At 38.0% G+C, this 13644-nt stretch overlaps 1 protein-coding gene across 7 annotated transcripts in view; it reads right to left on the bottom strand.

Moving 5' to 3' along the window:
* NAA35 (N-alpha-acetyltransferase 35, NatC auxiliary subunit) overlaps positions 1 to 13644 on the bottom strand; it is an 81780-nt gene that overhangs the window by 56410 nt on the left and 11726 nt on the right. For all 7 annotated transcript variants that reach the window (XM_003809171.7, XM_008961351.5, XM_055091990.1 and 4 more), the window contains exons 3-6: positions 10016 to 10049; positions 7815 to 7929; positions 6537 to 6611; positions 4231 to 4398 (exon numbers count right to left, since the gene is read on the bottom strand). In XM_003809171.7, coding sequence (XP_003809219.2) covers positions 4231 to 4398; positions 6537 to 6611; positions 7815 to 7929; positions 10016 to 10049 — 392 coding nt within the window. The remainder of the gene's footprint in view (positions 1 to 4230; positions 4399 to 6536; positions 6612 to 7814; positions 7930 to 10015; positions 10050 to 13644) is intronic.

Genomic DNA, 13644 nt, shown 5'->3' with positions numbered 1-13644 from the left:
CACGATCATAATTCATAAAAATTGTCTTATCTTTGTATCTTTATTTTTCCTAAAAGTTTTTCTATCACTCTTGTCCTATTAGTCTCTTCCTTTAAGATTTCTCCCATTTCCTAGTAAGACCTTCATCCAGAATATAAATGGATGTTCAATTACAGGTCAGGTGTGGTGGCTCACAGCTATAATTCCAGCACTTTGGGAGGCTGGGGTGGGAAGATCACTTGAGCACTGCAGTTTGAGACCGGCCTGGCAAACAAAGCAAAACCCAGTCTTTACAAAAAAAATTAAAAATTAGCCACGTGTGGTGGAACACATCTGCAGTCTTAGCTACTCGGGAGGCTGAGACAAAGTATCGCTGGAGCATAGGAGTTCAAGGCTACCAGTGAGCTACGATCATGCCGCTGCACTCCAGCCTGGGTAACAAAGTGGAACCCCCTAGAAATAAAATTCAATTACAATTTCTTCTGTTACTAAAAAACTTACTTTATTTAAAAACAAAATAATGCAGACACACCCTAAAAATCCCAACAGTGCAAACAAGTGTATACCCCAGCCCTCAAAACCTGTTATCCTCTTATGTATGAAGATTTAGCTACCTCCCTTTTTAAAAAAGAAAAAAGTGGTAGCAAGCTATATACATGCTTTACTACACCCAACTTTTCTCACTTTAGAAATCTAATCTTATCTCTACACATAAATCAATCTCCTTTTTTTTTTCCAATTTTTTTTTAATTGACCTCCATTTTAAAGGCAGTAAAATACCCTTTTTTTGAGACAGGGTCTCACTCTGCACACAAACTGGAGTAAAATAGCACAATCACAGCTCACTGCAGCCTTGACCTCCCCAGGCTCAGGTGATCCTCCAACCTCAGCCTCTCTAGTAGCTGAGACTACAGGCACACAGCACCACACCCAGCTAATTTTTGTATTTTTTGTAGAGACAGGGTCTGGATATGTTGCCCAGGCTGGCCTCGAACTCCTCAGCTCAAGCCATCCGCCCACTTCATCCTTCCAAAGTGCTGGGATTAATAGGCATGAGCCACCATGCCTGGCCAGCAGCTAAGCACTTGATCGTATGAATGTAACATCTTTTAATTAGTCTCCTACTGATGGATACTGAGGTGGTTTCCAAACTAGTTACTACAAACAATTCTGTAAGTAATATCCTTGTACACAGGTCTTTGTGTACAAATACAAATATATTTGTAGGATAGAGTGCTAGAAGTGAAACTGCTGAGTCAAGATGTGCATTTTAGATTATGATAGATATCACCACATTGCTCTTTTCTGAAGTCGTTAAGAATTTACACTCCCATCAAAAAAGTATGAGTCTTGCTTAGAGTAGGATGTCAAGTGCTGACTGATCAATGTGGAAAATGAACTAGAATAAAAAAATACAAATTTTGCAACCATCACAGTAAACATTAGTCCAGGCAAGCACCGTCAATGGATATTTGATCTAAGGGGAGAGACTTCAGTCAGTAGGATATTTTTATGGTCTTAAAGTGTATCCCAAGATTGCTTAAATACAAAGGGAAAAAAACAGTAACCATATGGTAATAAGACAAAATCTTCATGGATTGATCAAAATAATATCGCCATTGAAAGACAGACAGTGTACCTCCAGTTGGGACACCCTGAAAAACACACATCACTTATGTTATATTCCAGCCAAGATTGCACAATCTTAATCTAATCGTAAGGAAAGAACAGATAAACCCAAGTGAGGCATAGCCTATTAAGAAATGAAAAGCAGGATAAGGTTGTGTTCACAAAAATATCAATGTCACCGGAGACAAAGAAAAGCTAAGGATCTGATGTGGCTTAAAGAATACTACAGAGATACGCAATTAAATGCAGGACATAATTCTAAACTGGATCCTGTATTGTAGGGAAAAAACACTAAGGATTGGGTCAATTAACAAAAATGGAATCTGAATAGTGCATTGTTATTACAGATTTGTTGAAGTTGATAATTGTGTTGTGGTTCTGCAGGACAGTGCCCTTTTTCTTCGAAGAAACACACTAAAGTGTCACAGCGAAGAAGGCTTTAATGGGCACAACTTACTAACAGGTCAGGAAAAGACATACATACATATATACATGAGAGAGAGCATGAGCAGGAGCACGCGCATAAGTGAAAAAAGCAAATGGGACAGTATGTTAATAGTAGCTGAATCTGCATACGAATTACATGTTCTTTGTGCTGGTTCCCATAATTGCTGTTAATCTGAAATTATTCCCCAATAAGAAGTTCTAAAAAAAAAAAAAAAAAGACTAAGAAGTGGGAAATAATGACTGCTCATATTCATTGACACACACATAGAGTATTTGAGTGCCTGTTTTACCATCCTCATCAATCTTGTTATAAAAAATTTCTAATCTTTGCCAACAATGGGTAAAAACATGACATTTCAGTTTTAATTTGCATTAAAATGAGGTTAAGCACCTTACATTTAAAGGCCATTTTATTTTCTGTGAACTATCTTCTCCTGATTTTTAAGTAATTTTTTATACTTAACACATTTCAGCTATCTGAAATTTTGATATGAAATGATGATAAAGTAACTTTCAAGGGTGCTAATCACCTTGTTCACACACTGTTGTTCAAGGAATCCTCTCTCTGCCCCATTGATTTTGATGGCCTTTTAGTTGTACTTTGAAAATACTAGTATTTAAAATAATCTGTATTTCTCTAACTCAAACTAATCTTTTTAAAATTCCATCCAAATGAGTAAGATTTTCCATAATGATACCCATATCAATACAAATATGTAAATAACCACCAACTGTATAAAAAGTAGACACTATTTCAAACAACTCACAAAGCCATACAGCCAGGAACAGTGGTTCATGCCTGTAATTTCAGAACTTTGGGAGGCTGAGGCAGGTGGATCACCTGAGCTCAGGAGTTCGAGATCAGCCTGGCCAACACAGTGAAACCGGGTCTCTACTAAAATACAAAATTAGCCAGGCATGGTGGTGCACGCCTGTAATCCCAGCTACCCGGGAGGCTGAGGCACAAGAATAGCTTGAACCCGGGAGATGGAGGTTGCAGTGAGCCGAAACTGCCCCATTGTACTCCAACCTGGGCAACAGGACTAAAACCCCCTCTCAAAAAAAAAAAAAAAAAAAAAAAAAAAAAAAAAGCCATACCTTCAAATATGGACAAACATATTGGGTATACATTTAATTATTCTCACATACATAGTATAAATTGAGAAAAGTTTTACATACTATACACTGAACCACTGTTGGATCCTAGGAAATTTATTCTGGAGCAGTAACAGCACTAAAAAGAAACATCAGTTTCAACAGAAGAATTTAACAAAAATAGTTATCAATAATTTCAAATGCTATCACATTTTCCCTTACAATTCTTTTTTTTGTAGTCCTAGGTTGAGATGCAATTCCCTGAAAATTATCAGCGTCTGAAAGCTTATTTTGTATACTAAAGGGGAAAAAAATCTTTCTATCTCTAAAACTCACAATACTTCCTCAGGTGAGGTACTTAGGACAAACTAAAGGAAAATGTCTATACCCTAAAATATTCATATCTTTGTTCTCCTTAGCTCCCTTTTTGTATTATAACTTCTAAGAGACTTGAGGACAAGGGCTGTCTCTTTCATTTTTCTCTGGGAATCCCCACAACATCCAAAAACAGTACTCTGCACATACGGATACTCAATGAATGGTACTACAGAAAGAACATATGCTAAGATGAAAGCCCTTTCTTGGAGAGAACTGAATTACTTTACCCAATATATCTGTAAATGGCAACAGCATTACTTTTAAAAACTGTTTTTAAATATACACGTAGACGAAAGTACATATCACAAAATCATTTAAATACATCACAGTGAATAAGGTAGTCAATGAACTTCAGAAATTCTTTTTTCTTTCTTTCTTTTTTTTTTTTTTTTGAGACAGAGTCTCGCTCTGTTGCCCAGGCTGGAGTGCAGTGGCACAATCTCAGCTCACCGCAACCTCTGCCTCCTGGGTTCAAGCAACTCTCATGCCTCAGCCTCCCAAGTAGCTGGGATTACAGATGCATGCCACCACACCTGGCTATTTTGTGTATTTTTAGTAGAGACAGTGTTTCACCATGTTGGCCAGGCTGGTCTCAAACTCTTGACCTCAGGTGATCTGCCCACCTTGGCCTCCCAAACTGCTGAGATTACAGGCATGAGCCACCGCACCTGGCCAAGGAATTCTTACATTACGAAATCTTACCTCTTCAAAAACAGCAGCTTTATTTACTTTTTCCCTTGCAATGTCACAGATTTTCAAGATTCCCAGAGCAAAAGCCTTCATAGCAGGATCTTCTATAAAGTCTGGATTATGAATGTAAAGGCATGTAAATACTGTCTGTGCCAGTGAATGGCCTTCTAACCACGTTATCTATAAAGAAACAAAAGAGTATATATTTAAGGTGATAAACTGAGTCTGCAAAGTCTAAATTGATCCTAGAGTCAAAGGCCAGACCACCATAGACCCAAATAAGATTAATCACAAGACTTAAAAAAAAAAGACACGTTAGAATTCACTTTCATTGACTAACATTTTTCAAGTGTCTATGGGAATCATTGTCGTACATAAATCAGTTTGCAACATATTAGACATTAATGAAATTAAGACTGCCTCTTTATGTAGCATCCAAAAGAAATCAACTCCACAATGTAGTCAATAAAAAATCCATAAACTGGAAAATTCACAATTATAGAACTAACCAGATCCTTAGACACTCATTGAACTTTATAATCCTTACCACCACAACCCAGCCAACATCGTATCTCACCTAGATTATTTCAAGAAACTAGATAGGTTTTCCTGCCTCCCATCTCTAATTTAATACCCCCAACTAGAGATCTTTCTAAAACACTAAGATAATTGTTTTATACTATTTTACTAAGTGACCACTATATGTCTGGCACCATGTACTAGAGGTTGGGAATACCAACAATAGGCAAAATTGGGTAAGTACTGTGTCCCAAATATTATATTATTTTCAAATATCTTATCTCATTTTTTTCCTAGCACTTTGAGAAAGGTGGTATTTTTCTCCTTTTATATGTAAAGAAACAGAGTAAGAGTTTAAATCATTTGCCCAAGTTTATAGTTATTTTTACCTTAAGCCCAAGAATTCTGCAGTAGAGTAAGACATACGCTACTGCATTGCAAAATGACAAATGTTTGTGGAAAACTCTGTAATTAAGGTGTGTATTTGGTATTAACTAGTGTGCAGAAGACAGACTTTCCAGACTAAAAACCATCTGCCTTTTAAAGTCCAAATTTTTAAATACCGTCCCAAGAGTCTCACAGAATAGTTCCTCAACTTTGGCAAAAATCCTCCCTCTGTTTACCCTTTCCTCCTTCTCCACCACTCTCCACTAATCCCACACTCCTCCTACTTGGCTCCCTGCCAGACTTAAGCAGCTATTTATGATTTTCCAAAATGAACATTTTCACATTGTCATGCCCATGCAATATACCCTCTTTGCCTACTAAACCATGAATCTTCCTGTCATACGCCTACCATTCTTTAGTACCTCACACCAGTATTACTTCCTTTCTACAGCCTTTCTTACTCTCTCAGACATAATTAACTCCTCCTCTCTGTTCCCACGGCACCATCATAAAAGCATTTACATGTTGTCAGAATTGTTTATTCACATGTCTGTTCCCAGCAATCCTTTGACTCCTTTCTTTACTCCACCCACTAGGACTGTAAACTGCTAAAAGGTAATAAAGAAATCTTTGAGGGGGTAAAGAGACAGCTTTGGAAGATGAAGGATCAGGATTAAGATTCTGGCTAGGCCCCTCCCAGGCAATGTAATCACAGGCAGTAAGATAATACAGATACCTAATAAAGCTCATGTAAAACATAAGTGAAAACTATACATATAAAACACCTAATACAAGTACACACACTAGCAATCAATAAATGCTGAATGAACAAATGAATAAATTTTACATATTTCTAAGGAAAATGATTTAATGTCAATATAAAAAGAAAGGGATGGTCAGAAAGTGGGGCGGGGGGGAAGCAGTAGAAATGAGAATTTCTCGACAAACAGTACTTTCTAGGGAAGACATAATTCAGCATATACAAATCACTAAAAAATTTTCTTCACAGGAGATGGCCAGTTTACTACAATTTATCCTAGATTAGAAAAAATCTCTCCAAAGCCATTGCATAATAGCTCTCTTTTGTTTCAATTCCATGCTTATTTATGAAACCTTCCAATTACAGACTTATCACTTGAGTAACTTGAGAACGAAAAGGGTATTGTGAACCACGGCTATGATATTATCTTCATTGAAAAGAAAATATCCCTTCACCCAGAAAATTAGAATGTAAAATCAAGTAGATAACAAGATGAAATGCTATTACTAGGCCTGTCAATCTTATGCACATCTTTACTAGGCCAAGTATTACATTTATTTCATACACAACATTAGTGTATAGGCTTTTAAATCACAAGATTCAGGTAAATCACAGTTTTAAAGTTAACCAATAGTCTTATTTCCATTCTTACCAAACAGCAAAAACATGTATCCATAATCCCTATCAGTTCAGGCAAGGTGAGATCTTTAATTTTAATAGTGCCATCCTAAAAAGGAGGAAGAATGTGACATATAAGCAGAAAATTTTTTAAACTTATGGTTACTATGTATAGTAGCATTTTGGATTTCTAACATTCAATATTTAAAAACAGCAATTCTAAGAAAATGCTATCTTATCATCTGATAAAACTATCACACCAAATTAACTCTGTACTCTTAAAAACAATATATCTTCTTATAAATTTTATTTTTAATTGACAAATAATAATTGTAAAAACAATGTATCTTAGGTCTTCAACAAGAAATATCAAAATAAAGGCCTTTATATAAAATGAAAAGCCAAATCAACAAGTATTTTAAAAGCACAGTTCAAACCAGCTTTAAGTATTAATATAAATCATTTTAATGACCCAAAACTACTTAGAAAGAAAACTAAAGTTTTTTTTTTTTGTTTTTGTTTTTTTGAGACAGAGTCTCACTCTGTCGCCCAGGCTGGAGTGCAGGTGGCGTGATCTCGGCTCAATGCAAGCTCCGCCTCCCGGGTTCACGCCATTCTCCTGCCTCAGCCTCCGGATTAGCTGGGACTACAGGCGCCTGCCACCACGCCCAGCTAATTTTTTGTATTTTTAGTAGAGACGGGGTTTCACTGTATTAGCCAAGATGGTCTTGATCTCCTGACCTCGTGATCCACCCACCTCAGCCTCCCAAAGTGCTGGGATTACAGGCATGAACCACTGCACCCAGCCGAAAACTAAAGATTTTTTAAAATGCTTCACTTAAGTTGGTTAACTATACTATTTGTAAATTTTGTTTACGATATCCATTTGCCTAGTAAATCTTTCTTTATAAAATATGTAAAATCAAACTCTATGGCAAGTATAAATGAATTTCTAAAGCAATTTTAAATTCACTACCACAAGTATTTTACTTGTGTAAATTTACTTTTATATATGAATATATTAATACACAAAATTTAACCCCCAAGCCAATTTTCCTATTTGAATAGTCAAATGCTTTCAAAAATTAATTTTAAAAGTACACAAATGCAGAAATTTAGAGCAAGATTTTAATGAAGACCTCAATTTTCAGACTTTAACATACAAAGGTTATAACTAATTCTTGTTTATATACTTGAGCTGCTTTGAAGGAAACAGACTTGAATACAACGTTTCATTTCATTGTTAAGCACCATGTTTTAACAGGAAGTAACAAAAGATAAATGGAAACACAAAAAGTACAATGGTAACTACCTTGATAGCTTGTTCAAAATTGAGAACTTTTCGATTAACTTGGTTTCCAATCATGCCAGCATCCATCTTGGGATCCATCATTTCAATAGCAGACATGGCTTCAAAAAGACCAAATCTGCAAATAAAAAAATTGAGCCAACAAATTGTTTTTGAGCCAGTAAGCTTATTCATATTTTCACAACAGTATAAAATTATACTACTTTTAATAACTAAAGTATTCTATGCATTTAGTCTTCTCAACTTGCTAACACTTCTATTTCAATTAACTGTCGACTGACACAAAAATTATTTCATGTACTTGCCACTCAAATTATTTCACATGTACTGTGAGGAAGAAAAAGATTTCTGCCGGGCGTGGTGGCTCACACCTGTAATCCCAGCACTTTGGGAGGCTGAGGCGGGTGGATCACCTGAGGTTGGGAGTTCAAGACCAGCCTGACCAACATGGAGAAACCCCATCTTTACTAAAAATACAAAATTAGCTGGGTGTGGTGGTGCATGTCTGTAATCCCAGCTACTTGGGAGGCTGAGGCAGGAGAATCGCTTGAACCCGGGAGGCGGAGGTTACGGTGAGCTGAGATTGCACTGTTGCACTCCAGCCTGGGAAACAAGAGTGAAACTCCCTCTCAAAAAAAAAAAAAAAAAAAAAAGAAAATATATAAGATGTCTGTGGTCTCACACTAGACCTAATAAAGAATTCTCGGGGTAGGGCCCAGCAATCTACGCTTTAATAAGCCCTCCAGACAATTCTGGCACACGCTCAAATCTGAGAAGAACTGAATTTCAGATTCTACTTCCCCTTCCCTGCAACCACAATGTCCAATCTTGTCTACTTACTAATTAAAAGTTTCATATTCTTAACCTTGAAAATTGAGCCTGGCCATGGCAGTATAGGAACTGGGGCTACATATGGGCATATAAAGACGAACAAGTATTTCCATTTATTTTGTTTTTCCAAGGTGCTATTGTTTGCATGTGGTTTGCCTCCACCAAAATTCATGTTAAAACTTGATCCCCAATGCGGCAGTGTTGGGAGGTGAGGCCTAGTGGGAAGTGTCTGGGGCATGGGGAAGAATCCCCATGAATAGATTAATGCCCTCCCAGGGAGGTGAGTTCTTGCTCTCCCAGGAACGAATTACAGTTGACCCTTTCACAACATGTGTTTGGATTGCTGGAGTCCACCTAGACAAAGGTTTTCTTGCACCTGTGCCACCAGAGACTGCAAGACTAACTTCCTCTTCCTTCCTCAGCCTACTCAACATGAATATGACAAACATGAAAACCTTTATGATGATCCACTTAATGAACAGTAAGTATATTTTCTCTTCCTTATGATTTTCTTCATTACATTTTCTTTTCTCTAGTTTATTCTAAGAATACAGTATATGGCACATATGACGTACAAAATATGTGTTAATCAATGGTTTATGTTATTGGTAAGACTTCCAGTCAATGATAGGCTACCAGTAGTTAAGCTTTTGGGGGAGTCAAAGGTTATACGTGGATTCTTGACTGTGAGGGGGTGGGTCGGCACCCCAATCCCCAAGTTGCTCAAGGGTCAACGATACTACCCAAGAGGGTGGTTTGTTTTAAAGACTCTGACTTCCTCGGGTTCTCTCTCTTGCGTCCTCCTCTGCCATGTGATCTCCTTGCACCACATGCCACTCCCCACTGCTCCCCTTCTGCTTTCCACCATGAGGTGAAGCAGCCTAAAGCTCTCACTAGACGAAGTTGCCCAGTCTTGAACTTTCCAGTCATCAGAATTGTATGCCAAATAAACCTCTTTATAAACTACCCAGTCTCAGGTATTCACCTACAACAACACTAAACTGACTAAAACACAGGGATTCTCATTTACTTTTATCTAGGCACTTAGTCACCCAATTTCTGGTTATCAAGCAACCTATCACATATGACATACAACTGATATCTTTTATTCAAGAAATTCCACATTCATTACATCTGCTCTCAAGGAAAGGACCATAAGTTACAGTTTCCCTAGGTATAACCATTTCACATCACAACTAGGGTCAGCTGCCCCAAAATAGCTCATCACAGTTAAAAATATATTTATAATTAGTTTTATTTTCACAATTTTGAAACGTAAATTTACTCAAACTTCAGGGAATATTACTCCACATGAGGAAAAAAAAACAGACTGAAACATTACACTACACTATTTTCAAAGGATAAATACTTACAGCTTATCATGAAGTAGTTCTCCCAACTTTAATTCTAAAAAAAAAAGAGAAAAACCCTTTGAACATATTTATATTTAACTTTTAATTCTAAGACAAAAAAGACATTAGCACCTGAAAAGATGTGCTTGTATTACTTTAAAATTCATTTTCTAAGAAATACTTATTTCTACTCAATTACTAATATAATGCATTCTATACAGTGAGTACTTGTGTAAATACAAAAGAATACGACAAATCAAGTGGTTTAGGAAAAAAATAATACTTTTGAGAATAAGTGACCCATCGCAGGCCATAATATTCCAATCAGAATTACCAACCCCATTTTTAAAAATCACTAGTATATTTCGCCAAGTAAACTTTTACATAGAACTGACTGCTACTTCTCAAGTTTTTAAACCACGTTACCATAATCTAATTTCCTTTTGTTCCAGTAACAGTGTCAAAACCATTTTTTAAAATCCTATTTTGTTTAAATCATGTAGAAGACACTTGAGTAAACAGGTAATCAAAACACTGTTCAATCCCTATAAAGCAGTGGTCCTCAACCTTGGCTGCATATTAGAGTCAACTGAGAAACTTTCTAAATCCCAAAGTCCAAGCAGCATCCCAAACCAATGAAATCTAGAGTTGGGACCTATACAGTGGTTTTAGAGCACTCCAGATGATTTTAATATGCAGGTAAGTCAGAAATCACTGCTATAACATGCTAAGTAGATTAAATATTGATGGCGGCCGGGCCAGGTGGCTCACGCCTGTAATCCCAGCACTTTGGGAGGCTGAGGTGGGTGGATCACGAGGTCAGGAGATCGAGACCATCCTGGCTAACACAGTGAAACCCCATCTCTACTAAAAATACAAAAAAATTAGCCAGGTGTGGTGGCGGGCACCTGTAGTCCCAGCTACTCGGGAGGCTGAGGCAGGAGAATGGCGTGAACCAAGGAAGTGGAGCTTGCAGTGAGCCGAGATCACGCCACTGCACTCCAGCCTGGGCAACAGAGCGAGACTCTGTCTGGAAAAAAAAAAAAATATATATATATATATATACATATATATATATATATGTATATAGATGGCTAAATCCTGTGGAAGGTGTAAAAAAGCAGTTTATAGAACTTTAGCCAATCTTCCCTAGCCAATTGTAAGTTAAATAATATTAATTTTTAACAGTTCCAGGTACTGAAACAGATAAGAATCATGTGTGAAAATACACCAATAAGGCTGAAGTTAGTGGATCACACCTGAGGTCTGGAGTTTGAGACCAGCATGGCCAACACAGTGAAACCCCATCTCTACTAAAAATACAAAAATAGCCAGGTGTGGTGGTGGGTGCCTGTAATCCCAGCTACTTGGGAGGCTGAGGCAGGAGAATCACTTAAACCCGGGAGGCAGAGGTTGCAGGGAGCCGAGATTGTGCCACTGCACTCCAACCTGGGTGACAGAAGGAGACTCCCTCTCAAACAAAACAAAACAAAACAAAACAACAAAACATAGCAGAACACATACTAGTAATCCAGCAATTCTCGAAGAGTGGTCTGGGAACCCAGGAACTTGCCATGTTAAAATTACTTTGATAATCATGCCAAAACATTCGTTGTCTTTTTTTATTGTGTTGACACCTGTACTAATGATGCAAAAGCAATGATAGGAAGGTAAAAAGGCAATGGGGGGCAAAACTGCTGCAGCTTCAGCACAAACCAAGACAGTGGCCCCAAGCTAAACTAATCATGTACTCTTCACTTCCATGCACTTACGGCTAAAAAAAGACAAAAATTTTCTTCAATCTAAGAATGCCCTTGATGATCACTATTCATTAGGAAAGTGCAAATTAAAATTACAATGACACCACCTTACACTCATTAAGATCGGTACTACAAAAAAAAAAAAAAACCCTGCAGAAAATAAGTGTTATGAGGATGTGGAGAAACTGAAACCCTTGTGCACTGCTGGTAGGTTTGTAAAATGGTCGAGACACTGTGGAAAACAGTACAGCAGTTCCTTGAAAAATTAAAAACAGGACAGATGCAGTGGCTCACACCTGTAATCCCAGCATTGTGGGAGGCCAAGGCAGGAGGACTACCTAAGCCCGTGAGTTCAAGACCAGCCTGAGCAACACTGTGAGACCCTGTATCTATAAAATATCTTTTAAAATTAGCCAGGCATGGTGGTGCACACCTGTAGTCCTAGCTACTGGGGAGGCTGAGGTGGGAGGATTGCTTGAACCCTGTAGTTTGAGGTAGCAGAAAGCCACAACAGAACCACTGAACTCCGGCCTGGGTGACAGAGTGAGACCCTGTCTCTAAACACAAAAAAAAATTTTAAACAGAATTACCATATGATCCAGCCAATTCAAATTCTGAGCATATACCCAGAAAAATTGAAAACAGAGTCTCAAAGAGGTACTCGTATGCTCATGTTCACAGTAGCATTATTCACAATCAAAAAACATGGGAAACAACCCAAGCGCCCATTGACAGATGAATGATAAACCATAGTCTACACATACAATGGAATATTATTCAGTCTTAAAAAGGAAGGAAATTCTGACATGCTACAACATAGATTAACCTTGAGGACATTATGCTAAGTGAAAAAAGTCAGGCACAAAAAGACAAATACTGTATGAGTCCATTTAAATGAAATACTTAAAGTAGTCAATAATAATACTGTAGGGCCAGGCATGGTGGCTCATGCCTGTAATCCCAGCATTTTGGAAGGCCAATGCAGGCAGATCACCTGAGGTCAGGAGTTCAAGACCAGCCTGGCCAATGTGGTGAAACCCCATCTCTACCAAAAAAAATACAAAAAGTAGCCAGGCATGGTGGTGGGTGCCTGTAGTCCCAGCTACTTGGAAGGCTGAGGTGGAAGAATCACTCAAACCAGGAGGCAGAGGTTGCAGTGAGCTGAGATTGCACCACTGCACTCCATCCTGGCCAACAGGGTGAAATTCTGTCTCAAAAAGAGAAAAAAAGTCATAGTGTAGACTGCTGGTTGCCAGAGAATGGGGAGAGGAATGATGAAGAGTCACCGTTTGTTTAATGGATAGAGAATTTTAGCTTCACAAGGTAAGAGTCCTGGATATGAATGGTGGTGATGCTTGCAAGACATTACAAATGTATTAAATACCACTGAAGTGTACACTTAAAAATGGTTAAGCCGGTTTAAAAAAAAAAAAAAAAAAAATTCTCTTGAGGCAGGTCTCACTCTGTTGCCCAGGCTGGAGAGCAGTGGTGCTATCACAGCTCATTGCAGCCTTGACCTCCCAGGCTCAGGTGATCCTCCCACCTCAGCCTCCTGGGTAACTGGGACTACAGGTGCAAACCACCATGCCCGGCTAATTTTTTTGTATTTTCTTATAGAGACGGGGTTTCATCATGTTGCTTGGGTTGTTCTCAAACTTCTGGGCTCTAGTGATCTGCCGCCTTGGCGTCCTAAAGTGCTGGGATCATGGGCATGAGCCATCACGCCTGGCCTAAGATGGTAAATAATATGTTGTTTAATTTAACACAATAAAAAAGCTGGGCAAAATTAAAAAACAACCTTGATAAAGCAGTAAAAATTATTACTCTCAGGGCCAAGGTGCAGTAAGTGAGGTACCTACAGGGCAAAATGTACTCACTTTTAGTTCTTGA

Source organism: Pan paniscus, chromosome 11 (assembly GCF_029289425.2).
Source record: "Pan paniscus chromosome 11, NHGRI_mPanPan1-v2.0_pri, whole genome shotgun sequence".
Lineage (NCBI taxonomy): Eukaryota > Metazoa > Chordata > Mammalia > Primates > Hominidae > Pan > Pan paniscus.
The sequence above is the reverse complement of the archived record's forward strand: the minus strand, read 5'-3'. Positions and strand labels throughout refer to the sequence as shown.